The sequence below is a fragment of the Sceloporus occidentalis genome, unplaced genomic scaffold (assembly GCF_023333645.1).
Source record: "Sceloporus occidentalis isolate IW3139 unplaced genomic scaffold, rSceOcc1.0.p SCAF_3, whole genome shotgun sequence".
Taxonomy (NCBI): domain Eukaryota; kingdom Metazoa; phylum Chordata; class Lepidosauria; order Squamata; family Phrynosomatidae; genus Sceloporus; species Sceloporus occidentalis.
This window is the reverse complement of record NW_028316983.1, coordinates 248,583,891-248,607,780: the sequence shown is the minus strand read 5'-3', so window position 1 is coordinate 248,607,780 and position 23,890 is coordinate 248,583,891. Positions and strand designations below refer to the sequence as shown.

General features: G+C 46.2%; 1 protein-coding gene across 5 annotated transcripts in view; it reads right to left on the bottom strand.

Moving 5' to 3' along the window:
* MROH1 (maestro heat like repeat family member 1) overlaps positions 1–17,776 on the bottom strand; it is an 85,060-nt gene extending 67,284 nt beyond the window's left edge. For 4 of the 5 annotated variants that reach the window (XM_089518164.1, XM_089518167.1, XM_089518166.1 and 1 more), the window contains exons 1-2: positions 17,665–17,749; positions 11,249–11,651 (exon numbers count right to left, since the gene is read on the bottom strand). In XM_089518164.1, coding sequence (XP_089374290.1) covers positions 11,249–11,270 — 22 coding nt within the window. In that variant the 5' untranslated portion in view covers positions 11,271–11,651; positions 17,665–17,749. Of the gene's footprint in view, positions 1–11,248; positions 11,652–17,664 lie in introns of all 5 variants that reach the window. The other variant, XM_089518165.1, reaches the window with a different exon arrangement.
* Between the last annotated feature and the right edge of the window lie 6,114 nt (positions 17,777–23,890).

Genomic DNA, 23,890 nt, shown 5'->3' with positions numbered 1-23,890 from the left:
TTGCCCAGGCACGCTCCCGAGAGCTGAACTCCCAGTTTTATCATTGCTGTGTGTTGTTATGTGCCCTCAAGGTGACTTTCACTTATACAGTTATACTAAACCGGCTGTCAGAATATAAAACACACTTGAAGACCCACCTCTTACGGCAGGCCTATCCAGGTAGTTTTTAAATCATGGATTTAAGCATGAATTGTATATCTAAGTATTGTCCTACATATTGTAATATAAATACTGTGTAGAGATGCAGCTTAATATGTGTATTTTATGTAATGATTGTGGTTTAATTATGTTGTAACCCACCATGAGCCGTGAGAAGAGGCAGGTAAGAAATAAAATAATAATAATAATAATAATAATAATAAAGTTGTCCCTCCGCATTTGCAGCTTTGACTTTTGTGGATTTGATTACCTGCGGTTTTGATTAATATGTTCTCTCTGGGAATCTCTAGGCCCTCCAGTGCAATTCTGATGGGAGCTGACTATAGAATTGTGCTGGAGGAGAAGTTCCTAGAGAAAATACACTTGTCCTCCATATTCGCTCGAGTTAAGGGGCACAAGACCCCCGTGAATATGGACAAACCACAAATAACAAAAACACCATGTTTTTACCTGAGAGGACACCTCTCTAGGAATTTCTAGGTCCTCCAGTGAAACTCAGTGGTCAACGTCCGACAGACACTGACCACAGAGTAGCACTGGAGGAGCTACAAAGGCCTAGTAGAATATTCTCTCTAGGAATTAGCTCTAGGTCTTTCAGTGCAGCTTTTAGTTAAATTTGACCATAGAATTGCACTGGAGGAGGACCTAGATATTCCTAGAGAGAACATATCAATCAAATCTGTAAATACGGAGGGAGAAGTGTAGTTTTCTAGGCATTTGTAGCTTCTCAAACATGATTCTATGATCTTCTGGCAGATGTTGACCTCAGAGTTGCATTGGAGGACCTGCAGATTCCTAGAGAGGTGTTCTCTTAGGTAAAAAGAAATGGGTTCTTTCATTTGTGGTTTTCCCACATTCGCAGGGGTCCTTCACCCTAACCTTAGCAAATATGGGGGGATCACTGCAGTAAATTTATAAATAGGAGACTAGAGACCCTGTTATGAACAGCCTTCCTCAGGTTTTCCAACTCCAGTAGGTTGCAGTAGGTGACTGATGTTATACAGTTGCTGTTATTTGCTGTCAAGCTGACTTTGACTTATGGCAACACTATGAATGAGGGACCTCCAAGAAAAAGGGTTATAAACAGCCCTGTTCAGGCCTTGGAAGCAGAGGTGGCTGCAGAGTTAACTTTACAGATTATCTGAAATGCTTGGGACCAGGAGCGTTCCATATTTCTGATTTTGCCCTGATTTTGGAATGCCTGTATTTGCATACATGCGCATAATGACATATCCTAAAGTCAGGTCCCTGAGTCTAAACATGACATTCATTTATGTTTCATATAGCCCTTACACTAACTGCTTGGACCTGGAACAACTACTAAAGAAGATCAAAGGCAGGCCTACTGTTGAATCTAAAGAAAACAAAAATAATGACCATGGAGGATCTACACAAATTCAACAAAGATGAGGAAATAGAAATGATAAAGGAGTTCCCATACCTTGGACCAAACACTGAGCAGAATGGAGACTGCAGTCAATAAATCAGAAGAAGACTAAGAATGGGAAAGACAGCTATGAGAGAACTAGAAAAGATAGTAAAGAGTAAAGACACAGGCATTAAAGTCAGAGCCATACAAGCCATTGTATCCCCATTGCCATGTACAGGTATGAGAGCAGGGCCTGTAAGAAACAAAATGGGAAGAAAAGCATGTGTTGCTGGAGAAGAGTGCCAAGGATCCCATGGACAGCCAAAAGGACAGACAAATGGGTCCTTGAACAGATCAAGCCTGAAATCTCCCTGGAAGCCAAAATAACCAGACTGGGGCCGTTGTATGTGAAGTCAAAGACTTCCATGGCAGGCATCCATAGTTTTTTGTAGGTTTTGGGGGCTATGTGGTAGAGCTTGTTCCTGAGGCTGTTTGTACTTCGGCCACATCTATTCTGCTTTGCCACTCTATTCTGTTCTATTCTGCTTTGGTCAGGCCCCACCTGGAATAACCCTATGTCCAGTTCTGGGAGTAACAATTCAAAAAGGATGTGGAGAAACTGGAGCCATGTGTCCAAAGGAGGGCAACTAAAATGGTGACGGGTCTGGAAACCATAAAGCCCTATGAAGAGTGGCTTAGGTAGCTAGGGATGTTAAGAGGTGATATGATGAGAGCCCTGTTTAAATACTTGAAGGGATGTCACATTGAGGAGGGAGCAAGCTTGTTTTCTGCTGCTCCAGAGACTAGAACACAGAATCATAAAATCATGAAGTTGGAAGAGACCACAGGGAACAATGGATGCAAGCTACAGGAAAAGAGATTCCAGCTCAACATTAGAAGGAACACCTGACAGTAAGAGCTCTTCAACAGTGGAATACACTCCTTTGGAGATTTTTGGGGAGTATCCTTCCTTGGAGGTCTTTAAACAGAGGCTCTTGGAGATGTTTTGATTGGGAGTTCCTGCATGGCAGAATGGAGTTGCACTGGATGGCCGTTCTTGGGGTCTTTTCCAGCTCTATGGTCCTATGATTTCATGATTCTACATCATGAGAAGGCATAGATCACTGTAAAAGGCAATAATGCTGGGAAAGGAGGAGGGAAGTAGAAAGAGTAAGACAGCATGCTAGATGGATGGTCACAGGTATGAATTTATAGGAGCTCAGCAGAGCAGTGGAGGACAGGAGGGCTTGGAAATATCTCACTGTCAAGACTCACTGGAAGGCGGCTAACAATAACCACAAAGGCCCCTTAGGCACAGCTGGACCCCTTTGGATGCCACTGGAGCAGAGGAGGGAATCTGGGCCACTTTTCACCAGCGCACATGATCTCAGGAGGAGACCTTGCCTTCAGAGTCCTCTTTGCAATCTCCATCTGCAATGCTTCAAACCACCGAGTCTTTTTATACACAGCAGGGGCAGGAAGGAACTTCCAAATCAGCAGATGAAGTGAAATGGATGTGTTATGACATTTTTCATTCTGTATTAGAAAAATCTTTGGCATTTGCAGATGCAAAGCTCCTTTTAAATTATATTCTAGTCATGCACTATTTAATGAGGGTCAAAGCCTTTGGACCTTCTGTGCTTTTGTTGTTGCAAAAGGATCCATGTATTGCAAGGTCAGAAACATAAAGACGCATATCGCTGAATGGTCAGAAAGCCTAATTGCTTTGGAGCATGTATTTTATAGACATTAACTTCAAGAAAGTTTGCTTTTTTGGAGATAAGGTCTGCTAATATTAATGCATGTGTGCGTCTGTTGTGTGCCTTCAAGTCATTTCCAACTTATGGAGCCCTGAAGGCAACTCTTTAATGGGGTTTTCTTGATAAGATTCATTCAGAAGGGGTTTGCCATTGAATTACCTTGAGGCTGAGATGGTGTGACTTGCCCAAAGTCACCCAGCAAGTTTCATGCCATATGCCCAGCCTGTGTTTGCATCCCATCTATCTCTCCTTCTTGTCTTCTCATTTTCTCCTACTTTCTTCCTTTCTTTTCTTTCCGTTTCCTTTCTTTGTGAGCATGCTTTAAAAATCCAACAAGACTAGTTTTAAATATTAACCAGCGGATGAGAAGCATGACGAATGGCCAGTCGGAGCAGCATTCTTGCTCCTTGGGGTGGAAAAGAGAGGAGGACGGTGGGGTGGTTAGGGGCAGACAAATGGGAAAGGACTGAGCCAATGCTGGTGCTGGAGAAGCCATACTAGGAGCTGCAAAGGCAAACCAGCCACTGAGACCAACCAGTTAACCCCACCTGGCCTTGGCAGCCCTGCAATGAGCCGGGCACAGGATTTACAAAATGCAGGGAAGGAAGAAAACAGCCTCTCCCTCCATCCCCAGATGTGTTGCAATTCAGCCTGGCATTCCTCCATCATACAAGAGAGAGACCCAGCCACTCTCCGGCAGAGAGGTCCATTGCCCTCCTTGGCAGAAGATGAGAAGAAATGGCTGCAAATCCTTTCCATTGCTAAAGGTCAAAGAGGCTCATAAACCCAACCAACAGCAAAGGAAAAGGGGGGAAAGCTCTTTACCCTCCGCTCTATGAGGAGTTCAGCTTCAAATGCAACCCAGGATGCTGAGGATGAGTATCCGCTGTTTGGGATGACACAAGAAATCAGTTTTGCAAGTGAGTGGAGTTGCCAGGAATCCCTTACAATAAAGGGATGTCTCCAATTTGCATGACAGAAAGCAATTCTTTTTTATATAGACTGAATGAAATGTCAAAAATATGGCCATTTTTTGGACTGCAGAAATGTGTACACCATGAGTCAACAGTGTGATGCGGCAGCTAAAAAGGCCAATGCAATTTCAGGTTGCATCAATAGAAGGATAGTCTCTAGATCAAGGGAAGTAATAGGGCCACTCTATTCTGCTTTGGTCAGGCCCCACCTGGAATATTGTGTCCAGTTCTGGGCACCACAATTCAAAAAGGATGTTGAGAAACTGGAGCCATGTGTCCAAAGGAGGAAGGCTAAAATGGTGAAGGGCCTGGAAACCATGCCCTATGAGGAACATCTTCTTAGGGAGCTGGGGATGTTTAGCCTGGAGATGAGAAGGTTAAGAGGTGATATGATAGCCCTGTTTAAGTATTTGAAGGGATGTCATACTGAGGAGGGAGCAAGCTTGTTTTCTGCTGCTCCAGAGAACAGGACCCGGAACAATAGATGCAAGCTGAAGGGAAAGAGATTCCAGCTCAACATTAGGAGGAGCTTCCTGAGAGTAAGGGCTGTTCGACAGTGGAACAAACTCCTTCCTCGGAGTGTAGTGGAGTCTCCTTCCTTGGAGGTCTTTAAGCAGAGGCTGGATGGCCATCTGTCAATGGGGATGCTTTGAGGGAGAGTTCCTGCATGGCAGGATAGGGCTGGACTGGATGGCCTTTGGGGTCTCTTCCAACTCTATGATTCTATGATGTCATGTAATTTATGAATGTGGATTATATGTTAATTTTGCAGACAAATGAATGGCTTGGTTAACTGGGATTAATAACTTTCATTTGGGACTGGGGTAGAAGTTTCTGACGGTCAATCGTGCGTATCATGAACTTCAACTGCCCCTTACTGCTATTTAAAAAACCTGGCAAGGCCACCTAAAATCATGGAATCCTAGAGTTGGAAGAGACGGCCATCCAGCTTTTATCAATTAATGTTAATCCTGCATTTCAGACTGAGAGGAAACAGGTGCGAAACCTGGCAGAAACAACATCAACAATTTAGGATATGAAGACAGCACCAGCCTGTCAGTCATCCCAGGGACCCACTGTAGTAGTGATGATGATGATGATGATCTCTGATTATTAGAGCAGTAAAACAAGAAGACAAAGACAGGCGCCTGGCGTTGCTTTTCCTAAAAGTCCACTGAGTCACATACACACCTGAAGGCCAGCCTAGCTCACCTGCCTTTCTGGTGTGGAAGTGGCCTTTTGTGTACGATGCAGAGCAATGGAAGGATTCTCCATTCAATTTTGGAAAAGGACAAATGGATGCAACAAGCAAAGGAAAGCTATGGTCAGAAGAGGATACAGAGGGCAAGCCAACCTCCGGTCAAAGCCACAGAGGAACCTCTCCTTCCTCTCCATGTTCTCTCAGGAGAACTTTCAGGTCACACACAAACACACACACACAATTAAAGCCGGCAAAGACTGACCAGCCGGTGTGTCCAGGTTGAGCCTACTTCATCCAAAAATGCTTGGGAATTTCAGTTTTTGCATTTTGGAATACAGTATTTGCATATACATAATGTAATCTCTTGGAGAAGGGCTCAAGACTAACCATGAAATTCATTTATGTTTCATATACACCTTAAACACATAACCTGAAGGTAATCTTACGCACCGTATTTTTAACAATTTTGTGCAAAGAACAAAGTATGTATACACCAAATGGAAAAAGTTTAGACTTTTGGAGTATTTAGGATTTCAGAATTCTGGATCAGGGAGACGCAGTGTGTATTTTACTTTCCCCTTTGCCCAGACTCATCCTTTTTAAATAGGTTTATTTCTCCATCTGGCTGGCAGCTACATCTACCTAAGACACAGCTTTTGTACAGACATGCTAAGAAATGACACTGTATTACTAGCAGAAAACATCACAGATTTGGAACAATTACTTAAGAAGGCCAAAGATGAAAGTGCAAAGGGAGGCTTAAGGCTGAGCATAAAGAAAACAAAAATAATGACCACGCAAGAACTACGCACATCCAACCTGACAATGAGGAGATCGAAATGGTAAAAGAGTTCCCGTATCTTAGGTCAAACATTGATCAGAAAGGAGATGGCAGTCAAGAAATCAGAAGACAACTAAGACGACAAGGAGGTTTGGAGAGCTCTTATCCAGGGGCCCAGCATGAGTAGAGGCCTACTCAAGGGCAGTCAACAACAACAACAATAACAAGCTGAGAAACACAAATGAGATGTCCTGAGTCTAGGTGGCTTGGATTACTGTAAACAGTGCTGCAGCTTGTGCTGCCGTCCTGAGCCTGACACTCCTCTGCCCACCAGCCAAGACATTCAGCAGGTAAGCTCAGCCCAGGAATGCCCCCTTTCACCACCTGCTCATTGCCGCAAAAGGGAAATGCAGTGGAGCACAGCTCCTGGGGCTCTTTTTTTAGCCCAGAAGTGGCTGAAATAGTTGAGGGAGCTGCATACGTTTAACTCAGACAAGACAGAGAGGCTGAGAAGAGAAAAACATCTTCCAATCTCTTAAAGGCTGGCATCACAAGAATCATAGAATCATAGAGTTGGAAGAGACCACTAGGGCCATCCAGTCCAACCCCATTCTGCCATGCAGGAAATCCAAATCAAAGCATCCCCTCATAGGACTTCATGGTTTCCAGACCTTTCACCATTTTAGTCACCCTCCTTTGGACACATGGCTCCCGTTTCTCAATGTCGTTTTTGAATTGTGGCGCCCAGAACTGGACACAATATTCCAGGTGGGGCCTGACCAAAGCAGAATGTAGTGGCACTATTACTTCTCTTGATCTAGACACTATACTTTTATTGATGCAGCCTAAAATCGCATTGGCCTTTTTAGCTGCCACATCACACTATTGACTCATGTTCAACTTATGGTCTACTTGGACTCCCAGATCCCTTTCACATGTACTTTCATTCAGCCATGTGTCTCCCATAATCCTATATCTGTGCATTTCATTTTTCTGCCCTAAGTGCAGTACCTTACATTTCTCCGTGTTGAAATTCATTTTGTTAGCTTTGGCCCAGCTTTCTAGTCTATTCAGGTCATTTTGAATCTTGATCCTGTCCTCTGGGGTATTAGCTATTCCTCCTAATTTGGTGTCATCTGCAAATTTGATAAGTATGCTCCCAATTCTGTCATCCAGGTCATTGATAAAGATGTTGAATAGCCCTGGGCCCAGGACAGAGCCCTGTGGGACCCCACTGGTCACTTCTCTCCAGGATGAAAAGGAGACATGGCTTCAGCCAGTCAGCCAATTACAAATCCATGTAACAGTTACTTTGTCTAGCCCACCTTTTACAAGCTTGTTTGCAAGAATGTCATGGGAAACTTTGTCAAAGGCCTTACTGAAATCAAGATATACTATATCCACAGCATTCCCTTCCTCCAACAAACTAGTCATTTTATCAAAGAAAGAGATCAGAAAACCTGAATAGATTGGAAAGCTGGGCCAAAGCTAACAAAATTAATTTCAACAAGGAGAAATGTAATGTGCTGACGTTAGGTTGGAAAAATGAAATGCATAGATATAGGATTATGGGGGACACCTGGCTTAAGGAGACTTATACATGTGAAAGGGATCTAGGAGTTCAAATAGACCACAAGTTGGACATGAGTCAACTTTGTGATGTGGCAGCTAAAAAGGCCAATGCAATTCTAGGCTGCATCAACAGAGGTCTAGTGTCTAGATCAAGGGAAGTAAGAGCGCACCTCTATTCTGCTTTGGTCAGGCCCCACCTGGAATAATCCTGGGTCCAGTTCTGGGCAAAACAATTAAAAAAGGACATTGATAAACTGGAGCCATGTGTTCAAAGGAGGAAGACTAAAATGGTGAAGGGTCTGGAAACCATGAAACCTTATGAGGAGCTGGGGATGTTTAGCCTGGAGAAGGGAAGGTAAAGGGTTATATGATAGCCCTGTTTGAACATTTGAAGGAATGTCATATTGAGGATGGAGCAAGCTTGTTTTCTGCTCTCCAGAGAATAGGACACAATGCAGCAATGGATGGAAGCTACAGGAAAAGAGATGCCAGCTAATCGAAATGGCAAAGGGCCTGGAAACCATGAAGCTCTATGAAGAGAGACTTAGGATATATTTAGCCTGGAAAAGAGACTGTTAAGAGGTGATGTGATAGCCCTGCTGAAGTATTTGATGAACTGTTGTACTGAGGATGGAGCAAGCTTATTTTCTGCTGTTACAGCGAATAGGACACAGAACAATGGATTTAAGCTACACAAAAAGAAATTCCACCCAAATATTAAGAATAATTTCCTGACAGTAAGAGCTGTTCAACAGTGGAACACTCTCCTTCAATGGAGACTTTGTTGGAGTCTTCTCCTTTGGAGGTCTTTAAACGGAGGCTGGAGGGCCACCTGTCTTTGAAAGTTGCTGCATGGCAGAATGGGGTTGTGGTCTCTTCCATCGCTATGATTCTATGATGTGTGCTTGTTTTCTGCTGTGCCAGAGACCAGGACCCCAACCAATGGACTCAAATGACCAAGACAGGATACTACAGCTAAGCATTAGAGGAGCTTCCAGATGGACAGCGAAAAGGACACCTTAGGAAGGTGGTGAACTCTCCTTCGTTGAAGGTGTTTAAACAAGAGGCTGGAGGGGCACCTGCCTACAACATCTGAGTTGTGGGTTTCCAGCACTGACAATGGGTTGGATTAGATGACCCTTCAGTCATCCCTTCCAGTTCTGCCATTTTATGATTTGCTGAATTGCCAACAGGTTCCTTTTGTTCTGGCCAGTGAAGGTGGCGATGATAATGGCCGTTTCCAACTTCATTAATGTTTCACTGTTTTGTGACAGAGAAGTGCAGAGATCAGAATTATTATGAAACATAATAAACCAGAAGCTGGAACATGTCTTTTCTTTGATGAAGTTCCTTTTTCCAGCTAGCAGTTTAAATTGTAACTCTTCTGGGCAGGAGAGTTTGCACTCTGAATTAAGAAGGAAAAGTTACATTATAGATGGCAGGTCTTTGGTCAAGCTCTGTGTCTTTTATAAGCTCAACCTGCATATTAAGACTGTATTACAGTCAACCCTCCATATCCACAGATTTTATATCCACGGATTCAAGAATCAATTTTAAAATATATAAATTACAAAGAGCATGCCTCAATTTTGTCATTTTATACAAGGGACACCCTCTTACTGTGGCATTGTATTTAATGGGACTTCAGCATCTACGGATTTTGGTATCCATAGGGGGTTTGGAATCAAACCCCAGCAGATACCAAGGGCCCACTGTACTACTGACCCTCCAAGACCCAGGTAGCTGTGAACAGGATTGCATTTACACTGATCCCAATGAATGCTATGGCCACACACACACACACAGTTGCAATGAGTTTTTGCACTTTGCAAAGCAAGGAGCCTACTTCACCAAACAAATATTTGGCCAGAGAATGATCTGTCTTCCTACTCACAGTTTGGGAGAAGTCTGCAAAGGGATCTTGCAGCACCTTTGAGACTAACTGAGAAAAAGAAGTTGGTAGCATGAGCTTTCATAGCCTGAGTCTGCCTCCTCAGATGCATTTGGTGGAGGGTCCAGGGACAGAACTACTCCATGCATCTGAGGAAGAAGACTCACATCTCACATAGATGTATAGTGTCTAGATCAAGTCATAGTGCCACTCTATTCTGTCTCAGTCAGGCCTCACTTACAATACTGTGTCCAGTTCTGGACACTACAATTTAAAAAGGATGTTGAGAAACTGGAGCCATGGGTCCAATGGAGGGCAACTAAAATGGTGAAGGGTCTGGAAACCATGAAGCTCTATGAGGAATGACTGAGGGAACTGGGGATGTTTAGCCTGAAGAAGAGACAGTTAAGAGGTGATAGGAAAGCCATATTTAAATATCTGAAGGGTCTAGCAAGCTTGTTTTCTGCTCTCAAGAGAACAGGACCTGGAACAATGGATGCAAGCTCCAGGAAAAGATATTCCAGCTCAACATTAGGAGGACCTTCCTGACAGTAAGGGCTGTTCAACAGTGAAACACATTACCTCAGAGATTGTGGTGGAGTCTCCTTCTTTGGAGGTCTTTAAACTGAGGCTGGATGGCCATCTGTCAGGGATGTTTTGGTTGAGAGTTCCTGCATGGCAGAATAAAGGGGTTGGACTGGATGGCCATTCTTGGGGTCTCCACCAACTCTTTGATTCTATCTATGTAAACTCATGCTATTATTATTATTATTATTATTATTATTATTATTAAGCTTTATTTAGATAGCGCTGTAAATTTACACAACGCTGTACATACAATCAAAATAGATAAAATAAATCTGTCTATGGTGTACATTCAATGAAAGTAATTAAACATGGCTATGGCTTCATCCCTACAGAATCCTGGGATTGGTAGTTTTGTAAGGCTTCTCTTTGGCAGAGAAGGCTAAAGACCTTGTAAACTACAAATCCCTTCATTTAGGAGGATGAGACTGTACTAAAGTGAGTCATAAGCAGATTTATGTAGAAGCAATGTGAGAATTAAAGGACAAATTCCAGGAAAAGTGTGTTCAGAAAATGGGTGAACAAGGCACCAGTGTAAATCCTTTCTGTACATCCCAGTCTCCCCATCCATCTATCTATTTATCTACACACACACACACATATATATACACATATGCACACATATTTGTTTCCCATAGAGAAGCAGCCAGGTGCCTACCAGCTTCCTTGCACTCCATGCATCTGAGGAAGTTGGCTCAAGCTCATGCCACCGCCTTCCCTTCACTCCATGAATGTGAAGAAGAACACTCATGACTACAAATGCTCATGCTACCAGCTTCTCTCTTTCAATTAGGCTCAAAGGTACTACAAGGTCCCTTTGAATACTGAGTAGGAAAAGGTTGAGGGATGCTCCCAGAAAGGATACCATCTTTGAAGCCCCAGAAGTGACCCTAAGAAGCCAGGAACCTCGTAAATTGGACCCACCAACACCACCTTCCTACAATCTCTGTACTCACTCTTCACCCGTGACTCTGACATCTTCGGTGTCTTTGGGTCTCCGGCCAAAGGGTCCAAGTCCAGCAGCCCTATTTTGGCACAGGACTCCCGCTAGGCTTCTCTCTATGAAAACAGCAGCTGAGGGTTGCTCCTCGGTTCCAGAAGCGAAGGACCAGAGTTCACACTCCGAGGCTCAAGGCAGGGTCAGGACTGCAAAAGATCTTCAGGAGCCGGCTCCCAGGTAACTGTCGCTCAGGTGCAACCTGCACCAGTCCTTGCTCTATGTCTCCAAGTCCCCAGCCAAGACCAGGCGATGAGCAGCAGCGGTCATCTCCATCTCAGTCATCCTTGCGAGGGAAACATCTGAGAAAAATACACGGGAAGAGCTGGGTTCCAGAGACGCTCGCTTCCTTCTTTCTTGCCCTGTGAAAAAGGAAAACAATTGTTAGCACAAATCTTTACGTTCATGCCTAGGATGTGAGCCACTCACAACAAACAGTTTCCATTGCCAGCAACCAATCCAACAAACAGCCACATTGGCTATGCAGGTGCGCAAGGAAAGTGCGGCAGAAAGAGAAAGGAGAGATGTAGATGTCATAGAGAGATAAGATGTTTTTTAATTTAATTTTTTTTAATCAATCAAAATGCAATTGGCTTTCAGGACAAAAGTGCTTGTTAAAGACAAAGTACACAAGGCCATCGCCATTAAAATCAGAAGTGAAAACAGTCAGAACCAACTGGAGGGGGGAAATTCAGAATAAAATTTGCATTATTTGGAAACCAAAGCCTTCCAGGCTCAGGTGCTTTCACCCACACAGAAGCTACTCATGCGGAGCGCTTTCTGGTTGCAAACAGTATCATTGCTGACCCTCCAAGACCCTTACCCCCAATTGCAGGCTCCTCCAATAGAAACCAGACCCCCCCACCCTCAACTGCAAGCTCCCCCAATTGAAACTATATGCCTACCCCAAAGTGATAGCTCCCCCAATCAACCCCAGACCCCTACTCCAATTGCAGGCTCCCCCAATGGAAGCCAGATCCCTATCCCAATTGCAGGCTCCCACAATGTAAACCAGACAACCACCCTAATTTTATGCTCCAATGGAGACTAGACCCCTACCCCCAATTCAAAGTTCCCCCAATGGAAACCAGATCCCTATGTCAATCTTCATAGAAGCATAGAGTTGGAAGAGACCCCGAGGGCCATGCAGTGCAACTCCCTTCTGCCATGCAGGAGACACAATCCAAGCCCCCTGGGACAGATGGGCATCAGCAGTGAGAGGAAGTCCCACTCCTTCCTCTCAAGATGCAGCCCTGCACTCAAGATCTTCTACAAAACTTAATCAGAAGAACACCACATTGTGGTTGGCAGCTTATATAACAACACTAAGGATGGAGCCAGCTTGTTTTCTGCTGCTCCAGAGAATAGGACACAGAACAATGGATGCAAACTGCAGGAAAAGAGATTCCAGCTCAACATTAGGAGGCACTTCTGAGAGTAAGGGCTCTTCAACAGTCGAACACACTCCTTCCTTGGAGATTTTGGTGGAGTCACCTTCTTTGGAGGTCTTTAAACAGAGGCTGGATGGCCATCTGTCAATAGAGATGCTTTGATTGGGAGTTCCTGTATGGCAGAAGAAGGGGGTTGGACTGGATCAGGGCCCTTGCGGTCTCTTCCAACTCTATGATTCTATGATAACAGTAATAATATTTATTTGCAACCCAACTCTCCCTGTGGAGCAAGGTGGGAACAACAACAAATAACACAACACATAACATCAGTTAAAAGAGGATATAAAGCAATATCTATTGTATATATTGTGAGCCATCTTGGGTCCCAATGTGGGATAAAAAATATTAACAACCATCACTAAATACTTTAAAAGCCATAATTTTTAACCTAATCTGGATAGGCTTGCCAGAAGAGAATGGTTTTCACTGCTCTTAAACTCAATTCAGCATCTCAAGCTGACGAATGTATTGTGTTTCATTCAGATGACTCTTGAATGCCATCATTTTATTGTCCCCTATCCTTTATCTTTGGATAAATGGAGGGATGTCAGTATTTCAATAAATAGATAATACTCTTCTTTTATCTTTTTGTAATCCTGACAGAGAACCTTTGTCACTTGGGGGGTTAAATGTGGAAGAAAAAGCAAGAAAGCAGGACCTCTGGCCAGCCCAACAAATGCCCTCTGTGCAAGTTAATGGCCAGCTCCCACCTGCTTGTCTTTGACCCCTCCTACAAACACGAGGGTTCCTGACCATGTGCAGAGTGCCTTCCTCACAACCAGACATCACACAAGGGACTGAAGGGAAGAGCTTGAGCTCTGGCACCTTGCTTTCCAAAGCTGAGAGCCGTTACGAGTCACTTTTGTTCTGCAAACTGGGCAATGAGATGTCCCTTTGGACAGAATTTTAGAAGGAGGCCAGCTTGACCGCAGCCGTTCAGAGTCCAGGGGGATCCCAGGATGCTCTGGTCTCCTCACCTGAGTGACCAGTTCCTGGCAAGGCCAGCAGGTCAGGAAAAGCAAACATGGCAGGATCATTTAGAAAGCTTTCACTTTTAGTAAGCCATCCTTGCATCCTCTGAGCTGCAAAACGCTTTTGAAGACCAGACTTAGAGCAGTGCTCAAAGTAATAAGACTACTCCAAATACAGCAAGGTGGAGGATCATGCAGTCCTCTAGATGCCGTTGGACTACAAATCCCATCTGCCCCAGCCAGCCATTACCAATAGTGAGGCAAGCTGGAAGAGTATCAGTCCACCTGGAGGACCTGGACAATGAAATTCCTGCCCTAGAAATAGAGGAAACAGTTTAATGCCTTGGAAAAACTGGACTCTAGTGTAGTGGTTCCCAAACTTTAGTCTTCCAGATGTTTTGGACTTCAGCTCCCAGAATTCCTGACTGTTGGCCAAGCTGGCTAGGACTTCTGGGAGTTAAAGTCCAAAACACCTGGAGCACCAAAGTTTGGAAACCACTGCTCTAGTCCATAAAAGCCCTGCAGAATGCCACAAAATGTCACCAACCCCCCCTTCATTTCTGCAAAACTTTCCGTTCTCCCTGACCTCAGAGACAAAGCTGAGAGACTAATTTGCACTGCAGAAATAATGTGGTTTGAAATCCCTTTGACTGTCACAGTTCAGTGCTATGGAATTCTGGGATATGTAGTTTTGTGAGATATTTAACCTTCTCTGCCAGAGAGATTTTGTTTCACAACAAACTACAAATTCCAGGATTCCGTACGATGCAGCCTCAGCAATTAAAGCAGTGTCAAAGTGCATTAATTCTGCAGTGTGGATTAGACCAAATAATAAAGTGGGCCCTTGGGATCCGCTGGGGTTTGGTTCCATGAACCCCATGGATCCCAAAATGTGTGGATGCTCAAGTCTCGTTGTATACAATGGAGTAATTATTATTATTATTGTTGTTGTTGTTGTTGTTGTTGTTGTTACTGTACTAAAGTGAGTTCTTGGTTATCCACTGGTTCCAGGTCCTCCCTGGATACCAAAATGTGTGGATCCCAAGTCCCATTGTATACAGTAAGATATTATTATTACTATAGTGAGTCCTTGGTATCCTCTGGGGTTTGGAAACCAAAATGTGTGGATGCTCAAATCCCATTATATACAATGGGGTATTATTACTATTACTATTACTATTGTGGGTCCTTGGTATCTGCCGGGCTTTGGTTCTGGGACACCCCCCTCCCCATACCAAAACGCTCAGTCAAGCCCCATTGATCCAGTGGGTTAGTAAAATTGTGTCCCTCAACATAAGATGGCAAAAGCAAAGTTTTCTTTTTGGAGTATATAAATTATTTGGGAAGATTCTGGACCTGTGGAGAAAGAACTGGTGGCTATGGAGGGCGACTGTCTGTAGATGAAATGCAGCAATATGGGCAGCAGGAGGAAAGCGGCCTGCCCTAAAGAGCATTCCCAAAATGCAGAAGTAGGTCAGCCGGGGAAATGTGGCAAGGCCTCTTCCGTAACTCCGGGCAAAGAGTGGCCCAGCTGGGCAGATAAGAGAAGGAGGCAGCCTTCCCTACCAGGAGGAGCAGCTGGAGTCCAAGTCAGGATTATGGAGGGCTCCGGACAAAAAGAAAACTCAGCCACAGAGAAGCCAATCTGCTGCTGCTGCTGCTGCAGAGGAGAGTCTCTGCTCTCAGGATTAGCAGCATCCAAGTGACCCAAATAGCTGAGAGAGCCAGAGGAAGGGCAGCAAGTGATGAAGCCAGGCTGGTCCTGCAAAGGCAGAGGATGCACCAAGAGGAAGAGTGGGGGGAAGCCTCAGGCGGCAATTATCCCCTCCCCAAGTAACCCCAATGGCATTGGCAAGATACCCCAATAGAAACCAGACCCTTAAACCTAACGGCAGGTTCCTCCAATTGAAACTATATGCCTACCCCTAAGCACAAGCTCCCCCAATGGACCCCAGACTCCTGCTCCCAATTGCAGGTTCCCCCAATGGACCCCACACTGTCGATTCCCCCAATGGAAACCAGGCTCCTATCCCAATTGCAAGCTGCCCCAATGGAAACAAGACACCCCCCCCCCCCCCGCTCGATGGCAAGCACTCTCAATAGAAACCAGACCCCTACCCCTGATTGTAAACTCCACCAATTTAAACCAGATCCTCACTTCTAATTTAGGCTCCAGTGGAGACCAGACCTCCACCCTAATTGTGGGCTCCCGCAATGGAAACCAGACCCCTACTACCCCCAATGGCAAGCCCCTTCCCAGTGGAAACAGACCCCTAGCCCTAGTTGCAAGCTCCCCCAATGGAAACCAGACCCCCCCCCTCAATGGTGAGGACCCCCAATGGAAACCAGAGCCCTACTCCCAATGGCAATCTCCAAAGGACCCCCAGAGCTGCAAAAAGGGACTGCCTTACTCAGAGATATGAGTGGGCAAAGATGCACACACCCCATTCCCTTTTGCAAGCAGGAAAAATGGCTTTGGCTGGGAAGGTGGGCCTCCAGAGGAAGACCCCAAAGTGCAACCTGAGCAAGAGAAGGAAGGGGCTGGAGGAGGAGGAGGAAGGGGGTCCCCAACTGGAGACCCCCCTTCACACCAGAAACACACAGCAGTATACGAAAAGCCTCCTGAAGAGGGTACAGGAAAGAAATAGGGCTAAAAGGGGGCAATAAAGGACTTTGGGCGAGGGGGTCCTAAAGTGACCCCAGCCACAATTGCAAGCTGCCCAGGCATCCCAGCCCCTCCTTCCTGAGCAGCCCACTGGGGCAGTCTGCAATGGGGGGGGGGGGTCTGAGCTGCTTGCCCTTGGGGAGCTTGCAATTGGGGCTGGGGGTCTGGTTTGTATTGGGGGAGCTTGCAATTGGGGCTGGGGGAGCTGGTTTGCATTAGGGGAGCTTGCAATTGGGGCTGGGGGTCTGGTTTGTATTGGGGGAGCTTGCAATTGGGGCTGGGGGGGCTGGTTTGCATTAGGGGAGCTTGCAATTGGGGCTGGGGGTCTGGTTTGCATTGGGAGCTTGCAATTGGGGCTGGGGGCTGGTTTCCATTGGGGTTGCTGGCAATTGGGTGGGCCTGCTTCCCATTGGGGGGTGCTTCCCATTAGGGGTGGGAAGGAGGTGGGTGGGAGCCCTAAAATGACCCCAGACCCCCACCCACAACTGCAACCTGCCCAGACACCCCAGCCCCTCCCAAGGAGCCCGTTTTGGGGGGGGGTGCTTGCAACTGGGGCTGGGGGGTCTACTTTCCATTGAGGGGAGCTTTTATTTAGAGGTGGGGGTCTTCTTTCCACTGGGGAACTTTCCATTAGGGGTGGGAGGGTTGGTTACCATTGAGGGGATCTGCAATTGGGTCTGGGGGTCTGGCTGCGACTGGGGGGTGCTTCCATTTAGTAATGGGGTCTGTTTGCCATTGGGGCAGCTGCCATTGGGGCTGAGGGCTGGGTTCCCTTGGGGGGCTTGCAGTTAAGGGTGGGGTCTGGTGTCCATTTGGGGGTGCTTTCCATTAGGAGTGAGGGGTCTGCTTGCCTTGAGGAATGCTTCTAATAGAGGGGGGTCTGGATTCCACTGGGGGTCTAGCGTCCAATGAGGGGCATTTGCAATTGAGGCTGGGGGCCTGCGTTCTCTTGAGAGGAGCTTGCAACTGGGGGAGGGAGCCTGCTTTCCATTGGGGGTCCATTTGCCGTGGGGGGGCTGCTTGCCATTGGGACAGTTGCAATGGGGGCTTGCAGTTAAGGGTGGGGTCTGGTGTCCATTTGGGGGGTGCTTAAGGGTGGGGTCTGGTGTCTCTGGGGGCGTGTGCTTCCCATGAGGAAGGGGCGTCTGTCAGCCACTGGGGGGCTTCCAATGGAGGGCGGGGGCCAGGACTTCACTGACAGTCCCCTCCTCAGAATAAAGGTGTCTCTGTCCCTGCAGGAAAGGCGGGTCACGTGACCAGGAAGACCCCCCCCCAGGCGCCCCCTTACCTGTCTGGCCTGGCCCCAGGAGAACCACGTGACACTCCTCACCTGTCTGCCTCTCGCGCACCAGCGCCTCTTCCGGGTATTTAAGACCACGCCCTCCCTCCCTCACCTGCCCGAGAAGGGGCGGGGAATCACGTGTGGCCACGCCCCTCCACCCTCTCCCGCCCCGCCCTTTCCCCAGCATAGAGCGACGAAAGTAGTAGAGGTGCGAGACTACCGAATGGAGAAGTGACTTCCGGGTTACACCTAAAAAGGCTAATCATTATATATTTTTTAAAATGGTAGCTCCCCGCTCCTCGCATCCTAGGTTCTCACAGGAGGGGTCTGGTTGCAATTAGGGGTAGGGATATGGTTCCCATTGTAGGAGTTTGCCATGAGAGGGAGAAGTCCAGTTTCCATTGGGAGTTGTTTTCAATTAGAGCAAAGTAGGAGGCACTGTCCATCATGTTGCAATCACAGCTTGGAGAATAGACAATAGCACTAGTAAAGCAGTGGATTCTCCCACTTTCCTGGAGCAAAGTCTGTGCGAGCCCCCCTTTTCTTTGCATCTCACACACTCATGGTGCTCTATTCTTTTTTATCTCTATGGGTCTTTCCTCCCTGACTCCGCCCCTTTCCTATGAAAAGCCGCCCTGTTCGAAAGAGAATTCAGTGCGCAGGCGCAGCCACTTTTCGAAGCTCCGCCCTGCCTTGTAGGCGGAGCCAAATCTCCCTCCCGCCTGGTCTCGTGACAGTGACAAAGGCGGGGGCGTGGCTGTTGCTCGCACCGCCTGTTTTGTGAGGGACGGCCGCGCCCATTTCCCCTCCCAGACACGCGTCTATTAACGTCTCGTGAGAACCTCAAAAGCAGGCAAAAGTTTCCCTTCACACAAGTCACACAAGCATATACGTATTCCTATTCTGGGGCCTTTCCACTTCTTCCCTGAGGCAATTCATGAGGTGACTCGAGCGATCCTGAAGGGGAAAAGAGACTATGGGGATTTTCGACCCACAAAATGGCGGCTCTTCAGTGGGTATAAGGGACCCTCCACTTCCTTTACTCAGGGCCAGGATTCGCCAAGTGGTCACCGAAAGCCCTTTATATCGCCTCACAATCCTACTTTTCACCTCAGAAGTAACTTTAAAAAGCACGTAACCTTTCCACGCTGCATAATTATATCACAAGTGCCACTGAAATAATCCAGTTCGAGACCACTTTAATGCTGCATCCACACTGGAGAAATAATCCGGTTTGGCACTTCTTTTCAGCATCCTGGCTCAAGGCTATGGAATTCTGGGAGTTGGAGTTTGTTGTGGGGCCCAATGTCTCACAGAAACTCCAACTCCCAGAATTCCATAGCCTTGAGCCAAGGCAATGAAAGGCAATGAAAGTGATACCAAACCAGGTTATTTCTCCAGTGTGGATGCAGCCTCCCAGCACAATGCTAGGGAATTCTGGGAACTGTAGTTTCTGTGAGTCATTGAGCTTTCTCTGTCAGAGAGAGAGAGAGAGAGAGCTCTGTGTGCCACAACAAACTACAATTCCCAGGATCCCCTAGCACTGAGCCAGGGCAGTCCAAGCGGTCTCAAACTGGGTTATTATTTCTGCGGTGTGTTTCAATCGGACCAGAGTCTGAAATCCTGGGATTTATAGTTTTACCATATTTTATTTTTACTTTATATTTATGCCATGCTTCTTCCAGGCGAGGGCCTAAGGTGGCTTCCATAACAATGGCTCTCTGTTGCTGCTAAATTTGTTGTTGTTGACTGCCCTCGGGTCGATCTCGACTCATGGTGACCCTATGGATGAGACATCTCCAAGACCCTGGCCTCAACTGTCCTCCGCTTAATCCCTGCAAACACAACAAAACCCATAGTGACCTCCATCTCGCATCTGGCCTTCCTCTCTCCCTCCTTCCCTCCATCTTTCCCAGCATCATTGTCTTTTCCAGTGAGTCCTTCCTTCTCATGATATCTCCAAAGTACAATTCCCTCAGTTTGGTCATCCTGGCTTCTTCCAGGGACTAATTCAGGCTTGATCTGCTCCAGGACCCATTGGTTTGTCTTCTAGACCATCCATGGGACCCTCAGTCCTCTTCTCCAGCCCCACATCGTCTCAACTTTAATTCACTTTCTTCCTCTCTTCTTTCTAAACTGTCCAGCTCTTGCATCCATCCATAAGAGGCAATTACAACAGCTTCTATTACTCTGACTTTCGTGCTCAGTTGTGTATCTTTGCATTGTAGGATCTTATCTCGTTCTTTCATAGCTGTCCTTCTCATTCTTAATCTTCTGATTTCCTGACTGCAGCCCCCATTTCTATCAATGTAATTCTTTTACTCTTTCTATTTCTTCATTGTCGAGGCTGAATGTGTGTAAGTTCTCTGTGGTCATTCTTTTGGCTTTCTTTCTGTTCAGCAGTAAGCCTGCCTTTGCACTTTCTTCCTTGATCTTCCTTGGTAGTTGTTCCAGGTCTGGGAGGTCTTCTGCTAGGATTATGGTGTCATCTGCGTATTTTATATTGTTGGTGTTCCTTCCTCCTATTTTCACTCCTCCTCCTTTTGTGTCCAAGCCTGCTTTCCTTACAGTATGTTCTGCATATAGATTAAATAAATGGGGTCATAAGATGCAGCCTTGTCTGACCCCTTTGCCAGTTGGGAACCATTCTGTTTCTCCAAATTCAGTTCTTATCATGGCCTCTTGTCCAGAATACAGATTCCGCATTAGATGTGTTGGCACTCCCATCATGTCTTTAAGGGCCTTCCATAGCCTTTCGTGATCTATGCTGTCAAAGGCCTTGCTATACTCTAAAAAGCACATGCTGGTTTTTTTTTTTGAATTCTCTCATTCGCTCCATTAGCCGTCATATGTTTGCAATGTGGTCCCTAGTGCCTCTAAATGGTAATTGTGGTAAAGGATGCCCCACAGCTATGCGAACCATGTTATCAGGTTAGCGACAGAAGTTAAGTTCAGCTTTTCACAGCCTTCATAGCTTTTTCTCAGGCTGCTGCCACATTGCAGAAATAATGCAGTCGGATACGGCTTTAACTGCCGTGGCTCCATCCTAATGAAACCCTGGGATTTGTAGTTTTGCCTCTCTGACAGAGAATGCTGAATAGCTCACAGATCCCAAATTTGCAAATCCCAGAACTGCATAGCATTGAGCCATGGCAAGGGGTGCCAAAGTGCATTAATTCAGCAGTATAGATGCAGTCTCAAACCGCCGGGCGAATTAAAAAGGCATCCAGCAAAGTCACTAATACTAATCATCTCTTTTTGCACCACCAGGCAACTGTTGATCCTTGATGGTGCCAGCAACAAGGACTCTAGAACCCATCTGCCTGCTGACAGAGGCCCAACTCACGACAAGCCCTCGCCAGTTTTCAATCCAGCAAGCCATGGTCCAAGGTGAGATCCCAGGAAACTAAGTGGATATGACAATAGGGTCATAGAGTTGGAAGAGACCACAAGGGCCATCTAGTCGAACTCCCTGCCATGCAGGAACTCACAATCTTTCTGCCATGGATTTGCCATAGTCTGGGGGTTCTAAACCCCAGGACCAGTTTGTTTCTGTTTTTATAACATGTTATGAAGCTACTGATGGATAATATAATCAAAGGCTGAACTCAAAACAGTCCTGGGAGAGCGGTTCTGTTCAGGCCTGTTTTGCCAAGCCATGAATGATAGGATATGTTAAGAATAAATTGATAACCTAAGAATAGAATAGAATGATAAATCATAGAGTTGAAAGGGACCCCAAGGGCCATCCAGGCCAGCCCCATTCTGCCACGCAGGAACTCTCAATCAAAGCATCCTAAGTATGTCTTTCCCAATAAAGACCACCAAGGAGACTCCATTACACTCTAAGGCAGCATCTTCCACCGTCAAACAGCCCTCACTGTCAGGAAGTTCCTCCTAATGTTGAGGTGGAATCTCTTTTCCTGCAGCTTGGATCCATTGTTGCGGGTCCTGTTCTCTGGAGCAGCAGAAAACAAGCTTGCTCCCTCCTCATTATGACATCCCTTCAAATATTTATACAGGGCTATCATATCACCTCTTGACCGCCCCTGTGGCAGAAATACAGGGCCATTCTCTGGCACGCAGGGAGTGTTGGCCAGCCACATCAGACAGCTTGAGAAGCACTGAATTAAGTAATGGGTCTCGTGATGAGACACCCATCTGACTCATCCTCCGCAAGGGCTCCGAACATGCCGTCTATTTAGCCACAAGGTTGTCACAAGCATCCTTGGCTGCCTCCCAAGATTAAACAGCAGAGGCTTTGGATTTCAGGAATGGAGAAACCAGACTTGCTCCTGAACACATGTCCAGGAGTAGCCATGCTGGCCGTTCAGCCAAGTTACCAGAGTCCACTGCTAGCCAAACCTCATTGACATAGGTGCTGTCAGCTCTGAACTGCAATTGTCCAACTATACACTTCTATAGGTTTTCCACTGGGGTGTGAGAAATTCCATTTTTAGACTGAGCACAAGCAACTGCAGCACAATGAATGATGGGCAGTAGGGCAGAAAGACCTGGCAACAGAGACACCGTGACCAGTGCAGTCTAAGCTACCAGGGCTGACCAGGAAAGAGACTTTGGGGTCACTGTGAGCAATTGCTCAATAAAGGTATTAACAATACCTGGCAGAAGTGAAAACGAGTGCAAAATGACGGACAGCAAAATAACCAGTGGTTATTAAGAAGAGAGCCTGAAAAGCACAACAAAGCACCAACAAAGCAAATATAATAGGCATCACTGAAACATGGTGGGATGAGTCTCATGCTTGGAATGTAGTAATAGGGAGGTATAGCCTTTTAAAGATAAATAGGCCAAACAAGAAAGGAGGGGTAATAACACGATAACAATAGGGATGTTGTCATGGGAGTCTTTGATGGAGAGTTCTTACATGGCAGAATGGGGTTGGACTGGATGGCCCCTGGAGTCTCTTCCAACTCTATGATTCTATATTAGATTCTCCTGCAGCTCCATACTTGCAGGAATGGCTGCCCCATATATTGAAAAAACCAGAAAGGTGCCAAAGAAACAGGAAAAGTCCAGAAAGCAGCAAGCAACACATAATACCAGAAAAAGTGGACACATCTGGGGAGTTTTAGCACCTCCCAGCCATAATGGGGGTCAAAGTGCTTGGCCTGATCCAGTAGAGTTCAATTTATGGTCTTAAAACAGTGATAGGACATGAGAGACATTTAGACCCCTGGCCATTACACTCTCTTCTTGGTGTTCTCAGGTGCCTAATCCACCCCACATATTCTCCCTTTTCTTCAGCAGCTCAAGACTTGGGCTTCCCCCTCATCCTCCTGAAAGCCACTTTTCATTGGAGAGTGTGCAATGTGAAGTTGCAGCCCTGTGGAAATAGTCCTGCCTGACTCCCTACAGTGGCTGAGACACATCAGATGAGCACAGAAGAAGGCCTTTTCAATTCGGCTAGTGATCTGGACATTTGGAGGCCATGGCATCTATGGCTTTATTCAACTTGAGCTAACCATAAAAGATACCAAGGGGAAGGCGGATGTACCTGTTTCCCCCCATGTAGCAACCTTGCTCATCCTGAACATCTGAAGGAGGGCTATAGTAGTTCTTCAGGTGAAATACACAGCCACCTCCAGCCCCTTTTTCTCTACCTCCATTTCCTTGCTCTCCTCTCTTTGGCACATCACTTCTCTGAAGAGGACAGAGCAAGGGCAGAAGGGCCAAAGGTAACCCTAAAGATCTGCTTGTCAGGAAGCCCATAAAAGGAAAGAGTCCCTTTTAGATCTTTAAATTATAGAATCCTAAAGTTGGAAGAGACTTCAAAGGCTATCCAATCCAATCCCCTTCTGCCATGCAAGAATACATAGGATCCTAGAGTTGGAAGGGACCTCCAAGACCATCCAGTCCAGTCCCATTCTGGCATGCAGAAATACACAATCCAAGCCCTTCCTGTGACGCATGGCCACCCAGCCTCTGTTTATAAACAGCCTCCAAAGGAGACTCCACCACATTCATGGTTGAATAGCTCTTACCATCAGGAAGTTCCTCCTAATGTTGACCTGGAATCTCTTTTCCTGGAGCTTGCATCCATTGTTCCAGATCCTGTTCTCTGAAGCAGCAGAAAAGAAGCTTGCTCCCTCCTCAATATGTCATCCCTTCAAATATTTAAACAGGGCTATCATTTCACCTCTTAACCTTCTCTTCTCCAGACTAAACATCCCCAGCTCTTTAAGTCTCTCCTCATAGGGATTCATGGTTT